This window comes from Seriola dumerili, unplaced genomic scaffold (assembly GCF_002260705.1).
Source record: "Seriola dumerili isolate Sdu_G_001 unplaced genomic scaffold, Sdu_1.0 BDQW01000043.1, whole genome shotgun sequence".
NCBI lineage: Eukaryota > Metazoa > Chordata > Actinopteri > Carangiformes > Carangidae > Seriola > Seriola dumerili.
In genome coordinates, this window is record NW_019174298.1 from 3,168,802 (window position 1) to 3,193,346 (window position 24,545).

Genomic DNA, 24,545 nt, shown 5'->3' on the forward strand with positions numbered 1-24,545 from the left:
TAAGACACTGAGGATCGCCAGGAGATGTGAGGGTTGAATTACAGAGAATTCTTACTACTACGTTATCTCCTGCTCAGTGGCTTCGCTAATGTGTTGTTTTTATTTAGACCTGCAAAAACATTAGCCAATGAGATCAAGCCTGACAAAACAGTAAGATTCATAGGGGTGATTTGTATGCAATGTCCAACTCACCACTTCAGTTTCATACAGGTTTGACCCTCTAACTGAGGGAGAGACTTTCCTGCCTGTCGGGAGTCACTGGGAGCAAAGACAAGCCAGGGCAAAGCATGGCACAGTATAAAGAAGCCAGCCAACCGCTGATTCATGGTTTGTCTTTCTTACTGTCTTTCTCCTAAATTGTTTTTCTCTCCTTTTACGAATATAGAAATTACCTAGTAGTAACTCCATTTCCATTAGCTCTTGCATAGCCCTGTAAATCAGATTTCAACACCCAATTTGGGTGTTGAAATCCCCCCAAGGCGGATGCAGCACAAGTCTAAGGGTTCGGGAGATGGTTAACAAGATAGACAATCAGACATCTCTGCTTCTCAAAATCAGGTTTTGTTTGGGGTTTTTAGCCTCTTCCGGGCTTTAAGAACAATTAACAGAAAACAAATATAAAAGGAACAGAGAAGGAAAGAATCAACCATTGGATGAAATATTATACATTATAGAAAAATATCATTATAAAATAGAAATATCATAGGACCTCTATGATATTTCTATTTTTTTTTCAAAGGCTCAGTCAGCTCTGCGGAACAAGTCAATCAGGGTTCAAATTATAGCAAGGTTAATCACGTCAGGTAGGGTCTCACGGCCACGGGTCTTGGGTCTGTGTATCAATATGTCTTGAGTCTTTGAATATCAATTACTTCTTTTGCAAATTCTAAAATTTATTCTAAATTGATTATCTTCTCTGTATCTTTTGACCAGTTGTGAACATAATGTTTTTGATTTTAAGGCGTCACCAGCCAAAAAGTTTGGAAAACACTTCTCTAACTTTACTCAGTGGGAACAGAAGAACTGTGTCACTGGCATTTTATAGAGCGTTATACCACGGCACTGATGAGACTTTTTGCTGTTTGATAAAACAACAGAAAAAGCTGTTTGAGCGATACAAAAAGAACTGGGGTTTTCTCCAAAACTTGTTCTCTTCCAAACCTAAATAAAAAGAAAGATAGCACTAGAGACAAGCTATGAATCAGCGGCTGGCTGGCTTTTTTAAATGTGCCATGCTTTGCCCTGGCTTGTCTTTACTCGAGGACTCCCAGCAGGCAGTAAAGTACTTCTCAAAAACTTTCTCCAATCCAATTTTTCACCTCTCGCCTGGGTAAAGTCATTATACTCTGGTGCCTGCCTGGTCCTTGTGTAACTAATGGTGCCAATCTCAGTATGTGTGTGATGAGGGGTGTGTGTGTGTGTGTGCATGTGTGTGGCTGGCTTTCATTGGGTACATGGAGAGTTGGATAGATGGATAGCCCTTGGTGGTGCCTGGTCTACCAGAGCTGAGACAGGGATTAAGAGGTAGGGTGCCTTCATAAGCCACTTTCTTCTTCACTGTTTGAAATATGGTCTGTGCAGGGATACACACAGCAGCGAGTCCCTCTGTACCTCCCTAAGTACCACTTGTTTTAGGTAGTGGTGCTAAACAGATGCAGAGTGAAGTGCTCACTGTAGCTCAGAGTGACTACTGACAGTCTATATGAATCAAAGAGCTCTCTATTTAAGATGCAATATGTTAAACTGTCAGTGCTCTTAGCACTAATAACTTGCTAATCTCTCAGTGCTACTGGGACCACACAACACACAAATCCATCCCACTGAAAGAAACATGATAAAAGCCAGTGCTTTGAACTGATTCTCCCTCTGGACACTAGCAAACTACAGTACTTAAAACTTTTCGCTTCTGTGCTCTGTCCTGTGTTGTAGTGTTCACTCTGTTACTGTTCCTCACTTAAAGACAAAGATATAAACATCTTCTGGAGTTTTCAGTGCAGCTCAATACAGTTGAGTTGAGTTGAATTGAATGAAGCTCTCCCTTCTCAGTATACAGTCCATGTTCAGACCAATTCAGAGTCCCTGCCCTGCCTGATCTGTCGACCAGCCTTGTTAGAGGTTGTTGTTGAAGTTGTCCCTCTCTAATACACTCTGATGTCCTTTCTGTCTCTCCATCTGCTACCCAGGTTCCTCATCCCACAACTCATCCCCTTTGTTTATGCTTTGTTTTTCCCTGTTTACTTGCTTTACTTTCAAATATTTTCCACCAAAATCTTTCAGGTGGACATTACATGTGATTTCCTTCAGATCACAGTAAAGCCAGAATACAAACAAAAATCAAAGATACTAAATTACTATCCCAATATCACACTATATGCTTCGAAGCGAAGACATACGTCTTTGTGCAGCTAAGCATGGATGTTTTTGGTGCTGAGTGCTTTTAGCAAACTAGGTTTTGCAATTAGCCCTTCAACTAGAACTAACGCACATGGATGGTTGTCTGCCTGCATTACACTTTTAAACGGCAATGTGTAAAGATCACACACTGTTAACCTGGGAGAGAAAGACAAATAAATTTACTTAGCACTGGTATTGTGTCTGCTCGTCTGGCTGTCTCACTGTCAGGTGTTACAGGGACACAGTGTTATTACGAACATCTGTCCCGTCCTACTATGATAAAGTTCAAAAGTCTCCTGTGAAAAAGGTCTATTGAGTAACAAAATAAATACCCGATGAGAGACAAACAAAAACAGTAGAGTGGAGTAATGAAAGTGCAGAAAGAAAGTAGCTCTCTGTTTTTAGTCGGCAAACTGCATCATCTATCCACGCTGCACTCAGTGTAACATTTCATTTGAACATAAAATAAGAGATTAGATCAAATTTAAGTAAAATTATGTGTCTACATGTGTTCAGACACATTCATTTGGATGTACTGTATATAAAGTACATATGATCAATAAGTGTGCCACAGTTGAGCTATGATTAAGCTAGCCCATGTAAAACATGCCGCTTTTAACAAGTGTTAATCAGAGGATAAAGATCAGAGAGAATAATGACTACATGTGTAAAAGAGCATTCCACAAATTCCCTTAAAGTCTGTGTTCTCACTCAGCTTCTAGCTGTGAGTGATTATGTCCTACATAAAACTGTTCAAACCTCAGTAGAAAACACTGTGTCTATTTTCTGCCCAAGTTTGAACAGTTTTGGTTGTTGCACATGAGAGATTTCTGTGGGTTTTTTTTTTTCTCTGTGCTATTCTCACTGGTTTGAAGTCAACGGGACACCAATCAGGATTTAGGAACATTTGAATAAGAATCTGTTGACAGTTGTTTTTTTTGTTTTTTTTTTTGGTTACTGTCAATCAATTGTGATCCAACTAACCCAAATGGTCCCAATCAAACGAATTTGCTGAGTTTTTTGCGTGTTAAACTTTTAATGAATAATACAGGAGGACATTTTTTTTTTCACTTTAATTGTTGCATACTTAGTCATGTTTATTTAATGTTATAGAGACATACTTAAGATGTCAAGCCACATTTTCAGGGGCTTTCAATCTTGTTTACATGATCTCCATGACCAACCTTTAGCTACAAATTAACTAACATTTTTAGAGGTAATCTGTCCCACGTTTGTCAGTGTCTGACTGCTGTCATTCTCACTGTTGTCTGAGTTACAACAGGCTATATAAAACTGACCAGGCAGCATTAAGAGGATATATATATGTACATATATATATATATCAACAAACTACTTGATAATGAAGCAAGGTTCACTGAGATATGACCCAAATTCATACAGTGTGACAGCAAACATCCTTCCTCACATGTCTGGTATCTCTTGTAAAACGCTTATTTTGCTCCGTCTCTCTTCCTCCCTTTATCTCTCTTCCTCCACTTTGCCGTCAGCCAAACATTTCTTTTAAGTTTATCTGCAAAGGTGGCAGCAATGTTTGGATTATTAGAGGCTAATTTAGACTTTGCTGCATCTACTTGAAGAGGAATTCAGCAGCACTGCATGTTATGATTCCAGCCTCAGCCCAGGGGATTAATGTCACTTGTGAGGTTTTGTCTCCTTTTCTTGTGGCTCCAAACTCGCTGTTTGTTGTGTGGGTGTCACATGGAAAATGAGAGATGAGACAGCAGACTGCATCACACACAGACACTTGTGATCAAAGTGTATCAGGTAGCGCTATCAAATGCTCATCTACAAATACAGAGACACAAAAGAACACACGCGCACACACAAGATACTTTATCTGCTCACAGGAGCTGGCAGAAGAAAAGCAGGACAAGAATACAGCGATGGATAAAAACCAAACGCACCAACAATGGATAGGATGGAAGAAAAGTGACGAAACGAGAGCAGCTTAAACCAGCCAATCCTCTCTCCCTGTCCGTCTCTCCATGTCCCAGATCTAACAAAAAGCTGTTTAGGTTTCGCCCCAATTAACAAGTAGGCAATTTCACTGCGACAGAGGAAATTCTCATCAAGAATACGCAGTCAAGAACGGCAAACAGCTGTCAGCAGTTTGTACCCTCTAGCTCTGCTTCCCATAATTGAGTCAGTAATGTTGCTCTTTTCATCATAATACCATCACTCCTAATCTTTCATCCACCAGTAGAGTAAGTTATGCTGCGTGCATCCCTGTTGTCCGACCGTTTGATCACACGACACAATTAGAGCAAAAACATTGTGAAGTCATCAGCCGCTTGTAAAACAAGGACTGAATGCCAAATTGCAGTAGGGGGATTTGAGTGAGATGAATATGCTTTGCAGCCATTCAACTGAGTGTGATCTGTCAAGATAGTCATCCCAGCTGTGGTGCTCCCAAAGCAATTTATACGATGCCACACTATAACAAATGACAACGCTGGAACCGCTGGAATGGAAAGAAAGAAATGGGCTTGCAAATAGTTCTAGTTTTATCTCCATTATAGCTATTGCAGTGTCACTGATGTGGAACACACACGGACACACTCACACAATCCTGTGCATGGATGGATACATGCGCACACACTGGAATTTGCCAGCCCAAGGTTTTCACTGTAACCACATAATTAATGGTCTGTTAAATTGAAGACATTAAAACGGTGAGCAGTTGTAAAAAGGGGCCACCAGGGGCAAAGAGGAGATGGTTTTTCCAGGAACATACATATTATTATAAACCAACATGCGCACAGCAAGGGCAGTGACTCCAAAATCCAGGGAAGGTTGAGAAACAACAGCAAGTCACCACCTCTTCTCAATTAGCATAACACCATGCTGTTTTAATCTCTGTTAAAAAAAAGGAACCTAAGACAAAAGTATAGATAAAGTTGGCTGCAAGCAAACCGCTCAGCTGCATCTGACTGGTTGTTACGTTGCATTTTGGGTGGGTCGTTTCTGTGGTGAAGTTAAAGGCTATATACGCAAGTGGAGCTATCTTTAGAGTGACAGTTGTCCTGAGAGCAGGATGTGCACCGAGCCCAACGCCCTGAGGTCGTCTCCTCAGCACGCTAGCTCAGATTTGCATCATACATTCCCATGTTTTCCTTTTGACAGGTGGGTTTTTATTTCCTGCGGGCTCTTCAGAATCTTATTGTGTACATAAAGGTTTCCGTGGTAACAGTGCATCAGAAAGAGGGAGGGAAGATGGAAAGAAAGGGGGGGGGGGGCTAAACATAGAGATGTCAGGTCTCTAGGGTCATGCTCATAATTGGCCCAGAGTGAGAGGTCGAAACCACCACCCATCCCCCCTTTTCTCTGTCTCTTTCTCTCCACCTTTCTATCTGCATCTCTCCCAAATCTCCAGTGGCTCTGGCCTCGCTGATGAATCAGAAGGTGATCAATAATTCAAACATATTCCAACCTGGGATCCCAGCAGGGGGAGAAATGGGGAAGAGGATTGGGGGGGGGTAAAAAGAAAATGAGCAAGGGAGAAAACACAAAGCCTTGTTGTGTTTTAACGAAGGATACACGTTACGGGCGGATCGTGAACATTCATTACACATTCAAGCAGTGCTTCTCATCATGCATTAGGCTCTCAGGTGAGATGACGACACACTGGGGGGAGCTCCAAAACTCTGAGCTTAGAGTGTGAATTTATTATGCAGTCACCTTGCCTCATGACCTACCACACACACACACACACACACACACACACACACACACACACACACACACACACACACACACACACACTAGGCTGTTGTTTAATCATCTTTTCTTTTCTTTTTTTGAGATGGGGCTGGTACTTGCAGTTACAGCCAGACAGGACCTGTCAGGGTCCACTCTTCCGTGGATGAGGGCTGTTCAGGTATTGCAATCAACACATCTAGTTCAAGACCACAATCAGCATGTAACATCGGGGGTCCATCTGACAACACAAGCACAGCACTCACACACATACACACATACTATAAGCTAATTATGGCGACCTGCGTGACCTTCAGAGAGAGAAAAAATATGGGCCAGAGACAATGTGAGATGGGGTTAAGGCCTTCATTTCTGAAATTACATGAACTACTGGAGCTTCTGTGGCCCATGATCACTTACTGTCAGAACCTTCTGCCCTCTAACTCCATCTACTTTCACAACATCTCTTGAAAGAAAACAAATAGCACACCACATGAACCCTCCTTTAAAAAGGTATGGCATACTAAAAGATGCTTTTTCTTTCAAAAAGTAGAGTCTATACTGGTTTGTTGGTCATGAAAGCTGATTTTTTATGTTGCCCTAAAGAGCTGAGTCTTGCAGACAACCCTTTTTGGCAGTGGTTGACTGCTTTTCGCCATTAAACTGAACAGCTTTTAATCAATGATCCTGTTGTTTTAATTGCCTAAATAGCAACTTGCAATGAATACATCCAACTAGGTCCTCATGACTAACACCATTTCTTTCACCGATTGTGCCCTTCCATGTTCTAAGCTGCTGAACCATTTCAGCCAGCAGGCTTTAGCAGGCTTACCAACATGCTTGTGCAGACTGGCGAGACAGTGCCTTGGGGACCTGAACTAATACATGTGGCTTCCAATCTAGGACGTAAAAAGGGCTAGTATCGATTCAACATTATTTCCCATTAAATCCTTACTTAGACTAGACTGGGGATTTATTTGCAGACTGCAGTAAATGTAGGCTTTGGTGGTACTCACCTAGTTTAGGTTAGTAATGATGGTAATGATGAAGAAGGATGTTGGTATCCTATATGTCCAAATCAACTTTTCTATGTCTAAATTCTACAAAATAAGAACATGCCCAGTAAAAAAGAAAGTCACTGACTTTATTGCTTTGATAAACCCCAGTCCAACCTGCATGTTCATAGTGATAATTGTCTTGAAAACCGCAAGCACACACTGCTACAGCTCCGTTTAAATTTGTGTTCCCAAATAAGAAATTGACTAAGAGGCCAAAAAAAGACATTGCTGTTGGCATCTGCTGGCATTTGGTGAATACACCTAGTTTATGGAGAGCCCATCTCTGCACAGCAAGCTGTGTCTAACACACACAGACACCGCATTTTGTTTCTGCATGGATAATTCAGACAGGGATGCTATCTTATTCTGCCGCCATCTGTGCAAGCCAAAGCAAATAGTGAAAAAAAAAATGTGTTTCTGCTCGCAACGATATGAATCACAGTCCAGAGAGGCTTTATGAAAACTTAATAGCAGGCCCAGAGAGGCGGAGAGGAAGGGAAAGAAACAGAGAGATAAAAGAGCTGTGACCATCCACTTTATTCCTGCTGGCCTATCTCCTCCATCAACCTGGCAGTGCCAAGGAAATATAGTTCATTATCACTGATCACACGAGACTCCACGCTCACACATACATACAATCAACAAAGCACCCACCGAACAAGTTACTCTAAACAGATGTTTGCAGCATCTGTAAGTGGTAAAATTGAAATCTTCTAGCTCTTGCCAGGAACAGCTTCCATATTTCACTAGTTACCAGGTTTTGATACATCACCTCTGAAACTGGCAGGATTATACAACAGCAGTAACTCTCACACCCATGTCTGCAGGCCTGATAGTATACAATGTTTTACTGCCATGCAATTTGCCCCAGACGGAGTAATTACTCTTAATCACAGCGGTGTGATGCATTAATGTCAAAGCAGTGGGCCAAGACCTTGTGTGCAATGTGTGTGTGTGTGTGTAAGTACACATGTAGACTGGTGAGGTGGGAGAGACAGGATGTTGATAGACATCCAGTATCTCTAAGCTCATGAATATTCACCAGGAAATTTAAATGTTAGCGCCTCCATAAGGCAAACGAGTTAGAGTTAGAGTTAGCGGTGGAAAAACAGCCTAAATCCTTTGTAATGTGTGGGAGATGACGTGATGCCTGCCAAGGGATAATGTCGCGCCTTTAGAGATAACACTCTTCAGGATGAAGCGCTCTGCCTATCCACTAAAACTTTCTTGGAAGCACTTTGGTTGAACCCTCTCTTCCTCTCTGAAGCCTACACTACAAAGTTAGTATATTCTCTAGCTATGTCATCAAAAGAGCAGAGAGATGATGCAAGATATTACACACACACACACACACACACACACACACACACACACACACACACACACACACACACACACACTCGAACAGTGCCTGTGGATAAGTCTGACTGTTAGTTTTGAGGGTGAAGATGAGGTAAAACTTGGAGATCTCTGTACCAGGGGTCACCAAGTTGACAGCCCTTTGTCCCACAATGGCACAAGTCAAACCCCTCACTCTGACAACACGGACTTTTTCTTCTCTTTGCCTGCGATCAAAAAAACCTCATCCAACTCCTTCGTTCATTTCTCACATCTTGTCAGAGGCCCACAGAGCTGAACTTCCTCCAAAGGCCATAATCTTTACCCTGCGCTATACCTACTAATCCATAACTCACAGAATGCGCAGCTGTGTCTGTGGGTGTGTCCGTGTGTGTGAAGAGAGACGGATGAAATAGTGTCTGCGTCTCTGTGAGGTCGCATCAGTCAGTGGTGCTGGTGCAGTTAGGGCAAGCCATTTTCAGGGTCAATGTTCAGTTCTGAGCTCATTACCCTTGCTCAGTGTGATTATGTGTGCGTGTGTGTGTGTGTGTCTGTGTGTGTGTGTGTGTGTGTGTGTGTGTGTGTGTCTGCCCGTCTGCCCTTTCCTGAAAGACCACCATGACCAACGAAGAGGCCTCCCGCATCAATCACCTACTGTCCACGGAGCCGCATTAACCATCAGCTCTATTCAGGACCACGTCCCTCCTCATGGCCGGTCACTGACATTCACAATATGTCTGGACTGGGTCCCGTATCTGAGCAATTGAATCGCTTCCACGCGAGGTCAGCTTTAGGTCAACACTTCAAACGACCAACCGTTGAAGGCAAAAAATGAACTCGCTTGTGTCTTGAAGTACTAACAAATCATTAGACAGACAGGGCTTCCTGCCAACACTCGCCATTCTCTGGGGCTGATCGGGGTTCTGACAACCATCCAGCCCTACTGTCTGGAATAGTTAGGCAGCAGGGGGAAGAGGGAACCGAGGCGTTTCGATCAATACAGGCTCATTATCTGTTGCCTTCTGTCCCAGAGAGATGAGTCCCACCGCTCGGCCTGTTGATGAGGAAAGCGCACCACAATTCAATTAGGGGGATGGCCGAGATGCCAAAAGAGGTTTGATCAAAGCACTCTGCCTGGCTAATTAGCTCACACAGCGGTTCACAAGGGCTATTTTTACATCTGAGGAGCAGGTCATGTTGTTTTGTTAATGGTAGTTTTACCCTGTAATGGACTGGGAATAACCTGGCTCATTGTCAATGCATAGGTTTCAGCCAGGGGAGAGCGGGGGCCCCTTGTGCTGCTCCACACACATGCGCACATGTATATTCATGGGAACACATGCACGCATAAACGCACACACCTACAACCTGATGACCTTTCGAAAGGTCTTGCAGGGTTTAACGCAACCCCTCTTTGCAGGTTAAACTCATCAGACGTGTGCAGGTGTGTATGTGTATGAGTGTGTGTGTTTGTGTGTGTGTGTTTCGGCAGACAGGAAGTGTCAGGTCATCCAGAAATAGTGCCAGGGGAAAATAAAGCTGTTTCCTGCAGTCTTCAGGGACTTTTTAGGCAGCCCGCTGACAGCTTTATAAACCTCTTAACAAATGGTCGACCTCCTTCTCTCTAATGAGGCAAAAAGGTCCAAAGTCTGGAAAGGAAAAACAGGTGTGTCCCTCAAGGTGGCTTCATAGCCCTCTGTGTTTGTGTGTGTGTGTGTGTGTGTGTTTGAGTTTGTCATCAGAGAGCACGTCGCAATTTTAATAAGGCAGCAATACTAAGTCCATTGTGACCTAAACCATATAGACTTCTGAGTTTTCTATTCCTTACTATCTAACACATTTACAGAGCTGAAACCTGAAAGATACACACAAAGTGTTACACACAAATACACACCAGCTCTCTATTAATTTTTGAAGATGAAGTGGGAAAAGAGCAGCGGGAAACTAAGGCCGGAGGCGGTAAGAATTCATTCAAATGACAGGAAAAGAGAACTGCAACAAACACTAGTCCTAATCTTTTTCCTCTGAGAAAGCATTTCAACTCGGGCAGTGGTTCGTTTCAATTCTAGATGAACAGCTTCTTATACTTCTAAGCGTATAAACTTGAGACAGCATGTGCCGACTCAAACAGCAGCAGGAAACCTGTAGAGCAATATAGAAATTTTGGCTTGATGGGGAATACAACACTGTGAAAGAAAACAGCGTTTTTACTCAGCAAGTGGCAGCCGATGGGTTTCTTTGTCAAGACGTCCATGGCTGATATCAACTGTCACTTCCCAACACATGCTTTCCCTTTGTTTTCTGTTCCATTTCTCTTTGTTTCTGGATCCCCTCATGCGTGTTACAATATATCAGAACTTTCCCTGTTTGACTCTTTGTCTGGGGAAGATGTTATTGCTCCCTTAGCTGTTAAAAGTGGCATTTACTCTGGGGCTTATGGTGTGAGCAAGCTCAGTTTTTAATACCATCATAAATAACATTGTCACACCCCGTCAAATAAACTCTACACTTATAGCAAAAGCAAGCTGGCCTGTGACTCGATGGGAAGCATCATCTAAGACTGCACAGTTACCAGCAGTAAAATGTCACAGCCCCACACTTCACTGATCAGAAACTGAAATGCTCCGACAAGCTGTAAGCCTCAGCACTGTTTTTTTGTGGATCAACAGTTCCCAAGACACAGCAGGTTTGAGTCGTTGATGAGCAAATTCCTCAAATGTTAAGATCAGAGAAGAACAGCATTTTTTAGCAGACGTCTTAGATGTTTCCCATCATGAAGCAACAGCAACTCAGAATATTAATCTGAATTACAGACACAGGCTTTGAGCGAATAGCTGATGCCTCTTATGTGATGGTGACTTTGGATGATGCTTGAGTAAATAATAGGTCACCATTACAATATTCATATAAGAGCAAATCCATAAATTTGCTGATGCACTTTCATCACACAGCATTAGTTACCCCCAATAGCCTACTGTCCATCCCTGTGCCACTACTTGAGGCCGTTAGACTGACTTCCAAATGTTTTCTGTCACATTTCCCCATGAATCAAGCAACGAAATACACAACATTGCTGGTATGAAATAACAAACACAAACACAATTTCAGCAGATATCCACATAAGTGAGGGATGTATGGAAACATGGAAATTTGTTTGTATGGAGCGTCTGGTACTCATAGTGAGTTATAGAACTTTTAGGATGTACTGATATTTCTATAACATGTCCAAGCAGTTTAAAACATGTGACACTCAGCCTTCAGCTGAATATGGCAGACTACTGCTCAATTAAAACAGACATTTGATTGTAAAGTATCATTCTGAGAACATCATGGTAACCTTAAGGCTTTTTTCCCCGCATTCTTACAACTTGCAAAACAACAAGTAGAGAAGTGTGGGTCAACTCACCAACTGTAAAGTGCAAATAAAGATGAGAGTGCATCGTCCGCTGCAGCAGCCCATTGTGTCAGCGGTGAAAACGTGACTCTGAGTCGGGAGAAAAGGACTTGGAAACGGGTCGGAGGAGCTCTGAATGCGCCGACCAGACTCAGTCCTGATCCAGGCACCGGCGTCCCATTCTCCTCCTCTGCTCCGGCGTCTCTCTCAAAAACCCGCGGCAGGATCGCTCTGGTTGGTCTGGGTCTGTTTGCTTGCCTGAGCTGCAGCCGGACGGTCGCACTTGAGGTGACTGGCTGGGTAGATGGTTGCGAGCCGGTGTGTAAAAGGAGGAGGAGGGGTGGGAGGTGGTGGTGGTGGTGGTGGTGGGGTAGTCAACCGGGGGCTGGGATGTCTGACCGAGGGCGTCAACTGCACGGTTCCTGGAAGATGGCTGTAGGGTGGCAGGCAAGAACTTGTGTGCTTGTTAATTCAAAATGTTTTAACAGGGACAATCAATTTATTGTCATGGTGACCAAATACATTAAGCCAATTAAAATTCGTGTACCAATTAGATTTACATATTAAGTGAAAAAGCCAATTTTGAGCAGATATTTGTTGAGGGGTGTTAAATATTTGAATACTTGTGTGTTTTTACAATAAATGTCAGAGTCTCATTTTCAGATACCGATTTTCTTGTGAGTGTGCTGAGGAGGGGCAACGGGTTAAATTAGCCGCTACTATCTTGCTGCTGCTGGTGGAGAAAAGGCGCCATCTTGTGACTGTATGATGAGACACACTCTGGCAAGTTTCAAAAAAAGCACCTCACCGCACATTATCGCGGCGGGCTGCAGGGTCACTATTCAAAATGGAAGCCAAGCCTTTAGTTGTGTGATTTTCCAAATGTATGTGGTTACATAGTTGCTACTGTAGCGAATTATTAAAGCAGGCCAATTAAAATTCTTACAGGTGCCCTTTTATGTTGGTCTCTCCTGTAAAACACATCTCACTAAGGCACTTTCCTGTTTTTTTAAAACAATTTTATGCCAAGTTTTTTTTTCACACAACTTCTTACACCTCCTCTACCTCGAACCTCCCATCTTCTCTCCAAATCCTCCTTGCCCTGCCTCCCTTTCTCCACATAGACCTTTTGTTTGGATCTCCATTTGCCTTCTGGGTAGCCACTGCTCGGTATGATTTATAATAGAAAAGATCTTAAAAGCAACTCTCTCAGTCACCCTCCTCCTCCTCCTCCTCCTCCTCCTCCTCTCTCGGAGTGTATGGAGGCAGGTCCCTCCTCTCTCCTCACCACCAGCTTGATAAATGTTTTACGCGTCTCCGGGCTTACTGAGGGAACACTTCACATCTCATTTCATCACACACTCCTCCGCTCTGCCCCTTTAAAGTAGCCTATGCCGCTCGTTTCCTCTCTTCTCCGCCGTCCCACGCCGCCTTGCCCACCTGCGTGCAGCCGAGCCCAGAAGGAGCTCCTCCCCCCATCGCCAAAAATAACCTCGGGGTATTTATGGAAGCCGGTGAGCAGCCACGAATTGGGTACCTTTTTGAAAAAGAAAAAAAAGCATTTCTTTCATCATGAGGCCTCATAAACGGAAAAAAAAAAATCGTGATCCGTTTGAAGCTTGAGCATCACTCTAGTAGCCCATGCAAACACACTGCACTTGCATCTGTCTAGGTTTAATGGTTAATATATTGTTATAAGCCTACTTCTGTCATTTAATTTTTGGCATGTTTCTTCTCAGACTGGCATTCTTAGGCGCATACTTTGTAATCTGTGCAGTCAGGTGGTGCATCCTGTTGAGTATTTGTAAAAAAAAAAAAAAAAAAAAAAAAAAAAACTTTACCTTTTGAGGACTTGTAGATATATTGCTACTCAAAAACAGACTATAGTTTACCCAATTTTTTTGACAATACTATATAGTCTTTTTTTTCTTTAAAGGTTAGGAAACAATTTTCATGCATAACCGTTGATTATGTTTGTTCTGCTGGTCTATACACATTTCACAACAAATTCAGAACAATATATTTATAATTGCTATAGGTCCTGTTTTTGTAAACATTTTATAAACTCTGACAATTAAGTTCTGTGGGTATAAACAAAGCTTGGCTACACAATGTGGCTTTATAAAGGTGGACACACCAGCGGGTCTAACACATTATTAAATGTAGAAACATTTTGAGAGTGTGTGTGTGTTTGTGTGTGTCTCTGTGTGTGTGTGTGTGTGTGTGTGTGTGTGTGTGCGCGTGCACAGTAGTATTAACCAATTTGTAATGGCTGTCATGTTTTACTGTTACACATCAAGCCAGGAAGTGGCAGAGCTACTAGTAGAATACATTAGTGACTGTCCTGCACTTCTTGCATGCATGAAGCTCACTCATTCAAAACTGCATTTCTTATGAGAACATGTTTTTTGAATGTGTGCCATAAAAATGTCTGTGTGTGTGTGTGTGTATTTGGGTTGGTGGGTAGCTGGGAGAGAGTAGAGCTAAAGCTGAAATAAGGTCACTGTTATAGTTCTATTAGAAGCTTTGATGGAGGTTCTCCTCGTGTTCCCATTTTTGCCCATTTTGCCCAACACCTCCTTATCGACCCACTCTGTGTGTATGTGGGTGTGCATGTGTGTCCAGAACACTTCTTTCATGACAAGTGTGTCCAGGCCCTCAGGGGCTGCTGTTCTCCACAAAGACACTAACGTGAAGTGACAGGACAGCCAGTGGTGCGCTGCTCTGAGGGGACCTGCATTGTGGAGGAGACCCAAGAGTCTGGCTCACAGTGGACAACAATAGAAAAAAAGACCTCAAAAGGACAAGGCTTTTTTCTCTTTGAAAGCGTCTTAGGCTGTCACTTCTAGTTCCCCACTCTTTCTTTCTTTCTCTTCTCACACATTTGGCGCTCAAACACACCAGTGAAAATTCTTCATGCAGCCATACACACAAGAGAAGTCTTTTTCACTATTATCTAACAGCCAGTTCATCATTTCTGATGCTGATGGAGACCTGAGAGCAAAACAGATTCCAGCCTTTCTCATACTTACAACAGCCTGAATGACTCCCCAAATGATTGTGGTTCAACAGTAGTTTGCTTATACCGCAGCCTTACAAATGATGGCATTACTCAGGCTGTAGTACTGTGTGTCACCTGGGCAGCTACTGTGGGTAACAGAAACAATACAGGATACTTTGCACTAGTGCAACTAACACCTATGTCTGTGACAAATGATACACCATAACCTAACTTTAAATCATCAGCAAAATGAGCTGTTCCCTTCAGCTCTACAGTACATTTATCAACACAAACTAGCCCACATGGCTGCAAATTACAGCTACCACTGGCTGTCCGACAAGCATATGAATGCTTTCTTTATTTAGGCGCAAGCTCATAAAAGTTTAAGATTATGCATGTGCCCTTGGAGGCAGAGTCTCATCTGATTTTTCTCCCTTTTTTTGCCATGAAGAAAGTTCCAGACTCGATGAAGAATAAATAAAGAGGCTATTATGAGGAGCATGTCAATAATTTATAATGGGATTATGCTTTGGTGGAGAAATACTGGTCCCCAGAATCATTTTTGAGCAGTTGGTGTTATTTTAACACTGGCCACTTGAAGGCGCTCCTCTGTGAGGTCGGTTTTAATTGAAAGGGTGCCTTCACAGGTGCATCAAGCCAGACACAAGCCGGGACAGTGCAGGAAATTAGCTAAGTTTCCTTCAAAATGAAAGCATCTCATTAGTTGGACGCTCCCTTACTATAAATATAGCCTGTGGTAAAACTGTGAAACTGCATTCAGTGAAGGGCACTCTTTTTTACTTTATTTCATACAGTTAAGTCTATGGCCTAGAAATTTGGACAGGAAATAAGAGCAGTGCAAGCGGAGCAAGAAATTAAACCAGATGAGGGAGGTTAGGGCAGATATGAGTTTCATGTGTCAATCACTTGCTAAGTAGCCTATGCGACTCTCCAAACAATGTGTTTAATGTATCAATCATTTTTTCTTTTTTTTTAAGCGTGTGCTGTTGGCTTTGTATCTGCCAAAAGACAAAGACTTAACCAAGAATATATCTTGTGCACAGTCTGTATAATATGTAGGTTAAATATGTAGGCCAGAAAATCTCCTCAAATAGTCAACATCTCTCAAATAGTCTAATATGTGAAAGAGAATGTTTCTAAAGTAGTAAATAAGTAAGTAAATTAGGCCATTTGCATTTTTTAAAGTGCACATTCAGATATTGTCATTCCTAAAGTGTAAGTTATCAAAAAGCCAATGAGTTATTTCCATTGGCTTCTGGTTTACTGCAAAAAATAAAATCTGCAACAAGCAAAACTGAATGAAATGATACTTACACGTTTTGTTTAGCACGGTAATCTCTACAGATAAATGCGACTTTTATGATTTTTGAAACCTTGATACAATTGCCAGAAGCGAAACGCTAATATTAGACTACCGACGAACTACACCGCGGTCGCATGATTTCAACATCACCACCAATAAACTTCCAATTTGTAGCTTGGCTTGGTCGTTCGGCTCTGCCAGCCTATCATGCCACTGAGTCTTCTGTCATGCTAAATGCTGATTGAAGTCAAATTTCCTCAGTATTAACCATGTTTTGCTGTACAAACCCTTTCTTCCACTTATTGCTGTTTCATACTGGCTTGGCTGTAAGGTTAGCATACATTTAGCCTGCACAACACTGACTGTAGCTAACAGAGACACACTTCATTGCACTGAAAATCGTTTTAATTATTTAATGTGATATTATTATGTGATTATATGCATATAAACATTGTGCAACATATCGAACATATCAGAACAAATTTATTTTGAAGTTTGAATTGTATCCTTATCAGTTTTAGCCTTTTCCTGAAAGCTGTAAGAGTGATGTTTACTGAATTAATGTAACACAAATAATACGGTTTAAGTTTCTCTCAGTTGCGTATGCAAATATTTCAAATTGCTCTTGGTCCATTGTAATGGGCAATACAATGGCATTAACAGAAATAAGAATGAAGCTCAGTAAACCTTTTTTTTCCCTACTGTGTTTACTCATTTGCTATTTTGGGCTGTGCCTAATTTTAGCTTGCTGTTATTGAGGTTTAATTCTTTATTTAATTTCTTTCCAGACTCTTTTGGCCAAACGAGAGTAATTGTGCTTTTCATTCGTTAATAGACGTTTTATTTTGAAAGCCTCTACCGGAAACCAAATTCGTTATTGCGTCTGTCTTCACAGTGGTTTCAGTCACATGGTGCTGCCTAACCGAGAGCTGATGGAGCCAGATGAGAAAGGCAGGAGGCGAGCCCCTCCGGTTGCGCGTCAGCATCCCCTCAAATAGGAATCCGCTGCTGTCACTTCTGCTCTACATACGGAGAGACGGACGACTGTAACCCCCAAACAACAATTAAAGGCGAATTTCGTTTGGCATGCAGCTGTTTTTTTTCCATGTGATGTCAAAGAAGAAGAGTAAGGGGAGGCTGTGAGGAGGCTGGAGCTTTGCAAAGAATGATAGTGAGGATCAAGGCGCGCTGTCCCAGGAGAACTCATCTGAAGAGCTGGCCGTGAGAGACCGGGATGCTCCTCTAACGCACCAGGGGGGCGAGTGAGTAGCTACAATACACCCGATCTCTGTTGGGCTCCACTTTGGTGACATGTTGACAGTTTTGGACAGTTCTGCATGCCTGTCCCTCTTCATCGCCTCTGAATTATGCCCTGCTCGATCCCACCTGTCTGATCAATCATTCATAGCCTTCTTAGTAAAGTGCAGCATAACCGGTTGGTCAGCGATGTGTGAAAGTTGCCATGTTAATTTGGAAATGGTGCACTTTCGCCCCCTCTTGCACACACGCGTAACTTAATGCATGCGCGCATCAAGGTTTCATATCATGCGGTGCATTACCGTGGGTGATTGGGAGGTCGATCATGTTCCTTTAAAGTTTTGATTAGAGTGAACATGTGTTGCACACTGCGGCCGCAGTGTCAGTGTTAGGCTAATTAATGAGGCCTTTGTTAGGGGCTCTTCTATCATAGGCACTCATCACTAATCCGCTGATGGCCCAGAGGGCGTGGGTTGCTGTACGTGATGATAAGAGGAAAGGCACCAGTTCTACTTACATAGCAGGGTTGATTAATTATGGACTCAGAACTGATGAACTCAGTGACAGTTAGGTGCAAAAGAGGAGACACAGACATGTCAAACAGGAACGTTGGCTTTTAATGTTTGATTTTCATAACTGATTAATGACAGTGTGAATCTTTTTTTTTTTTCAACCCAAATTCAAATTCTCTCTGTTGAGATAACAATATTGGCTTAAATTAAAGCTCTGCCTACCTTGAAATGATGTGAATGCCAAGTGAAACACAAAGCAATATTAATCCTCACCGCAGCTATATATCTGATGGAGTCTGCAATGATTTTCTCACCTGTAATAAGCTACGGAGTGAAACGCTCCCTGTGCTGCTAAATGTGTGGGTGTGGGTGTGAGTAGAACTTCCACATCAGGCTCAGTGCATGTAGATGAATGAAATCCACTTACTATGCAGCAAGGGTTCCCATCTTCAGTGTGCGCGTGTGCATGTGTGCCTATGTGTGTGTGTATTTCACCTCATTACACTCATTGTGTTGACTTAAGCAGGAGGGTCACCCCTGAGGCCCGTTCTCCTGCCTTATTGAAGAGTGATGCCCTGAATTACACCACACTTGGGCTGATTGCAGAAGCACAGGGGCACATTGGGAGAGGGCGTTTCGGCTTATGACTGTTGTTTTATCCGAAGCATCATGTATGAATGTGACGTATATTTCCCAGCACAGAAATGTCAGTGCATTACACAATCACCAGTGTGAGGCTGTCCCCCACTCATCACAAGTGTGCTCTGTTGAGAGGTGCTTAACTCTTGGATCTAGTATATTTCAAATTTGCGATAGAGCTCCATCTCTGGTTCGAATCCCGGGCAATTATGTTCACAGTCTGCCCACGCACACTTTGTACAGGAGCTCCTCTATTCGTGGTTGTTCTACAAACTGACAAAAAAAAAACTCTCCCCCTTTCAGCCTGTGTGCTGCATTTCTCCTGAGGCGTTCTCAATATTCTCCCTGTGTATGTATTAAACATCAAGCATGTCGAACTGCAGGCGCGGGGCCGAGCACTTTAAGGCAGAGTCAGCCTTCTGTGGAGGGTGACAGAACAGTCAGATGGCCCCCACAGGGCAGAGAACAATTCCTGCTGCTGATGCACCCAAGGCGACAGGACTGGAGCGCTCCTTCCTCCTCCCTCCCTCCTTTCTCCTTCTCTCCTGTCTCATCCACCCTCCATCCCATCATCCCTTCCCACCTTCATCTCATAGAAATAAACACACTCTCTCAGGATCACTTGCACACCTGCACCAAAGCGTCTTCCCTTTCGTCTCTTACACGTGAATGCGTACACATGTGAAGCATATATGCTGTCTTTCATAAACACGCATGCACACGTTTGCCTAAGGAGTAATATTTATGAGTGGTCATAAATCATAACTGCTGTCAAACACATCATCACAATACTTCTCCATATGTAATAGCATGCCTTCTTTGATCCATAACAGTGATTTTGTGTGCTTACATACACTCTCCAACACACGTACACTCAGTGGCCACTTTATTAGGTACACCTGTACAACCTAATGCAATCTAATACAGCTGTTCTGTCATAAAGTCAACTCTTATGATGTAACGTAATCTTCAGTTTGTGTTGACACTGTCATAGATCTATTCCCTAAGTTGTTTTTTAGCAGTGAGGTCATATTTAGTGATGGTGTTGCACTGGACCATTATAGATATCTTGTCAATAGGGAGGGCAAACAGTTAGTACAACACCAACTTTAACTATGATCTCAATCAGTCGTATATACTGTATATGTCACGTCAATGTTAACAATAACTGAACATCATAAACTCCGTAAAGGTAGAATTTATGGCAGGAATGTTGCTTTGAGGATTGTGCAGGTGTACCTAATAAAATGGGCACTGAGTGTAAATAGCCTATATTCTCTAATACACACCATCACAGTGTTCTTTACTCATGCAACTATACTCTTAAAGTCATACTCTGCTCTGAACATGTTCAGCCTGAAAGGGAAGTGAATTTCAGAGGCGGTGTGATTGGATACAGAGTCAATGGAGAATGCAAGTAGAAGTGTACAGATGCAGATTATGACTCTAGTTCATAAACATATCGAGACTGGAGGATATAACAGAATATAATAGGAAGAGGTCAGGTCTCTTGTATGTGTTGAGGTCAGTCTGAGTCTTGAGTTGAGGCACAAAAAAAAAACATAGGCTCACTCTGCGCACACATAGTCGATGCGTACGTTGCTAGCTAGCAAATGCACAGACACTACTAAGGGCAAGTAAACAGACACTCCACAATACAGTGGGTGCATTTGATGAATAGAGCAGACTGAGCTGCTAGAGAAAATGACAGCTTGCTGTGTATGACTGAGTATAGTAGTGTGTGTAAAACAGAATGACAGGAGACGGTATCTACGAGAAAATTACAGTACGTGTTACTCAGAATGGCTGTGTGTGAGGAGTTGATTGATGTGTAAATAGTATTGAACTTTCAATTCATGGTTGCCTTCCAGCTCTTAAACCCATGTAGAGGAGAAGGTAAATAACCAAACCAGTCATTGTGCTGGTGATCTTGCTATTGTTTCAACAGAACTTGATGCATTTGAGGTTTTCTGTAAATGCTCTGTAGCCTAATTTAAATTCTCATTAACATTTCTAGTCATTCCAAAGTGTAGGCACAGGCTTTGTTTCTAAGAAGGCTGTAAGCCAATCAGAAACTGAAAATCTGAGTTTGACTGAGTTCTGCCTTCCTGTTCAATGAAACTGCCTTCATTTTCAAATGAACAGCCCCTGCACACATTCACAGTCATTCTTTTTCAACCACACTTATTCCCTCATAGGTTATCATAGTCATACACACATTCTTATCTATCACACACACTCCCATTGTTTATGTACACTTTAATGTCTATCAGACACATTTTCAATCACACACAGCCACGCACACACACACACACACGCACACACCATCATTCCCTCGTATAAACAGACAAACTACCATCTCATACAACCTACCATTCACTCTATCTCGTATACATTATATAGAGAGAGTGTATGATGGTGCCTGTGAGTGAGAATTATAGTGTTTATAAAAGAGGAGAGAGAGCAAAGTGGTTCACAGTTATTGAGGGGTTTTGAAAATGTCAGTCATTGTCTGTGGCCTTTGCTTGTTTGTATAAGGTGCGTAAGTCTGCTGCGAGTTTTCCACATCACACACCAAATGGTCTGTGAATCTTCGAGGTGTGTATGCGCACATGCGTGTGTGCATGTCGGCTGTGTGCGGAATAGCTGAGGGATCGGGGGGCCGTAGATTGGCCAGTCAGCCAGACAGATGTGCCCTAGCCTGGACTTGGAGTGCGGGGCCTCAAACTGGCCTGCCACCCAGCATTAGTGCCATGGATCCATGACCAAAGGGCTCAGGGCACCAAAACTCACTGTCTGCATAAAATGCTCTCAATTATTAATGCTGTGCACAGGGCAATAAGAAGCATTGCTGAGACCAAAGAAAGACAGAGAGAGAGAAAGAAAGAAAGAAAGAAAGAAAGAAAGAAAGAAAGAAAGAAAGAAAGAAAGAAAGAAACTAAGTGAGAATGAGTCTATAAGATATGACAAGCACAGAAAAGTGGAATAAATGAATGGAAGGTATAGTTTAAAAATCGTTTTCTTTTATTCATGTAATCAGTAGTCAACTATAATTCCACATTTAAACAAAAAAGATCACCATAGCAACCAGAGAAGTGACGGTGTATCACATTGGTGCTACCCTCAGTCTCTCTTACATAGAGAGAAAAAAAGGATTTTTAAATCCATACATTTAAAATACAGTTACAAAGAAACCTCCTCATTAATGGTAGTTTAGTATCCATCATCTCAGTGTGCACTAAATACATTTCAGGCTAGGCACAGTATCGCAGTAGCTTGCCATTAGAGCAGGAGCAGTGTAATTCATAAGTATTGATTCATGTCTCGGCAGCATTACAGCATAATGCCCCTGAACTCGGCGACGTACAAGAACAAACACAATAAATAAAGTAGCAAAGAAAAAGCAGTGATTTACATAGATATGCTGTTAACTCCCCATTATATCTAATGTGATACAATCATAATACATGAACGTGAAATAATATGCTTGTTGTGAACATTGCAGCTCCATTATTATATTGAGACAACGTGCTCCATCCTTTTCTCCCATTTAGCAGCCAGCCACGTGAATGGAGAGAAGACATTTCACCCTACTGAAGCTTTGGGTGCTTTGTTAACATGAAATTTGTTTCAGCAATTTTCAGTCAGTGAAAAGCACAGATTTAGATGTCACGAGAACATTTATCTTTATATTTCCTATCAGCTGGTTTTAGAACGTCTCAGCAGCAGTTAAGGCTGAGCTAAAAAATTAATTAATATTCCTTCAACTCTCATCTCATATTTAGTATGACAGAGCTGATTTATTATCTTTTTAGTAGAGTTATTCCAATACTGATACTAGTATCGGTAATGCCTCGGCTATTGCCTAACATACTGGATCGAGCATCGGCGAGTCTGTGCACCAATCTGATATCTCTTAACTTATTAATAAACTTCATAGTTTGTTTAACACCTGGATAAAACAACAGTTTTTCCTCAAAATGAACTCTTCTTTGCAGCTTCAAAACCGTAGCTTACACAGGAAGTTGTGCTGTGCAGCCAATGGCAACTACTGTTTTAGAGCAGCAAAGAAGAATTGATTTCTGGTAAATATTGTAACGTTAACTGTTAGCAAAACATCAGCAGTTTGGCCGATATGCAAGTTAACGTAAGAATGAAAAATGGTATCTTTGGTGAAAAAAGTCTTAAAAATATGCATTTGTGCATTGCTTCTCTTTTATAATTTATCATGGTCACTGCCACCTATGCCCCTTTCCTTTTAACTTCCAAGCAAATCTACGTGCTACTCAGGATTAAAAGCATGAAGGTTGAGTTGCAGCGATTTCGGTGAAGCTGAGGCAGCAAAAATGTCCAGTGTGGATCCCATATCCAAAAAAGTAAAAGTCCAAAATCACATGGAGATATTTGTGAGTATACAGCGTCACAGTTTAAAGTAATGTTAAATCAATCAAATTTGACCTACCATGACCTTTTCTAGCACTGTGAATACACCGTACTGTGACCTCAGTGGGCTGATCCACAGTGCGTCAGTGAAACAGGCTTATAGTTGCAGTTACAGCTTGGTACTCTGTGCACATGCTGAAAAGAGAGAAGACAGCTTTGTTTTTGTATTTTTTCATTCTTAAAGTCTGAGTTTGTCACTTCTTGTGGGTGGAGAAGTGTGTATACCAACAGTTTAATCCGCACAAACAGAGCGAATCATCTGGGTCTCATTAGCATGGACGGGCTGATCTTCTTTATCACACTTCTGCTTGGTGTTTTATGCTCTTAGAGCCACATTCTTTACCATAAAAATTCTGCCCGCTCTTGCTTTAAGGGAGGGGTTACATAACCACTTATCGTCCTCCGATTTAGGCTCAGCTTGGTAGTAACAGGTGTGTTTCTTCAAAACGCTACCCAGCATATATCAGATTCCATCAAGATACACAGAGCGACAACACACCAAATCAGCAGCTAACTCTCACAAAGTAAAACTCCTACATTCTATAGCAAACACAGCTGCAGTTAGTGACGCCTGTTGCATCATCAGATGGAGATAATCATCATGTGCCGCAGTCAAATTATAATATGAAAACTTGTGAATATCTCAGCAAGAATTAACACAAAAAGAATAAAAGTTACTTTCTACTTCTAGTCAAGTAACTGATAAAAGTTCTAATGCAGTTCAGTCTTCCCAATCAGTGTATTTTGTGTTTTTGCGTTGTGATGAATTGGTTATCAAACCAGTGATATCAGTGACTCAGCAGAGCAGGTGAGGCACACGGTACATTACCGGATTTAGTGTATCTGCACATGTTTATACAAGTGTATATGTGTGTTTCTACATGTTTCTAAACCATCTGTCTGTATTTGCACATGTACAGTGTGCATTTATGTGTATGGTTTGCTCTTACTGGCAGCACAGTGATGACATTAACATAAATATGAGCTGTGTCACTCTATCGTTAATGTCTCTTCCTGTTTGAGAGCGCAGGCAGGCAGTGTAACCACAGCGTGCACTGCTGGGCGAGTTCACCTTTGCAACAATAGCTGTTTATTGATTCCTCTGACAGTCACACAGGTGTTGGAGATGGACGATCAGCCTCTGCACTCAAAGGGAGGCGAGGACAGCGGGGCATTCATGCTGACTGCTGTGTTTATTTATTCATTAACAGGCGGCTTGCTCCTCAGCTCTGCCTCAGAGGACCGTTTTCACCTGTGTCACCTCCTGAGGTTTGAGATAGCGGCACATTTGGTATCAGATCTTTCTTGGGTGTGCAGGATCACACAAATGCACCGTACACACACACACACACACACACACACACACACACACACACACACACACACACACACACACACACACACACTCAGTAGCATCCACCTCATCCCGGTGCCTACCATGAATGAGTGAGACTGTAGGGACAGTGGA

The 24,545-nt window shown here is 42.2% G+C and overlaps 2 protein-coding genes across 3 annotated transcripts in view; one reads left to right on the forward strand and one right to left on the reverse strand.

Annotated features, from left to right (window-relative positions):
• LOC111217363 (sodium/potassium-transporting ATPase subunit beta-1-interacting protein 4-like) overlaps positions 1–12,183 on the reverse strand; it is a 44,840-nt gene extending 32,657 nt beyond the window's left edge. For both annotated transcript variants that reach the window (XM_022739192.1, XM_022739193.1), the window contains exon 1: positions 11,914–12,183. In XM_022739192.1, coding sequence (XP_022594913.1) covers positions 11,914–11,967 — 54 coding nt within the window. In that variant the 5' untranslated portion in view covers positions 11,968–12,183. The remainder of the gene's footprint in view (positions 1–11,913) is intronic.
• A 5,222-nt stretch (positions 12,184–17,405) lies between these two features.
• Positions 17,406–24,545, forward strand: part of LOC111217287 — a 36,345-nt gene continuing 29,205 nt past the window's right edge. Inside the window, exon 1 of the mRNA XM_022739069.1 lies at positions 17,406–17,488. The gene's annotated coding sequence lies outside the window, so the exon portion shown is untranslated. The remainder of the gene's footprint in view (positions 17,489–24,545) is intronic.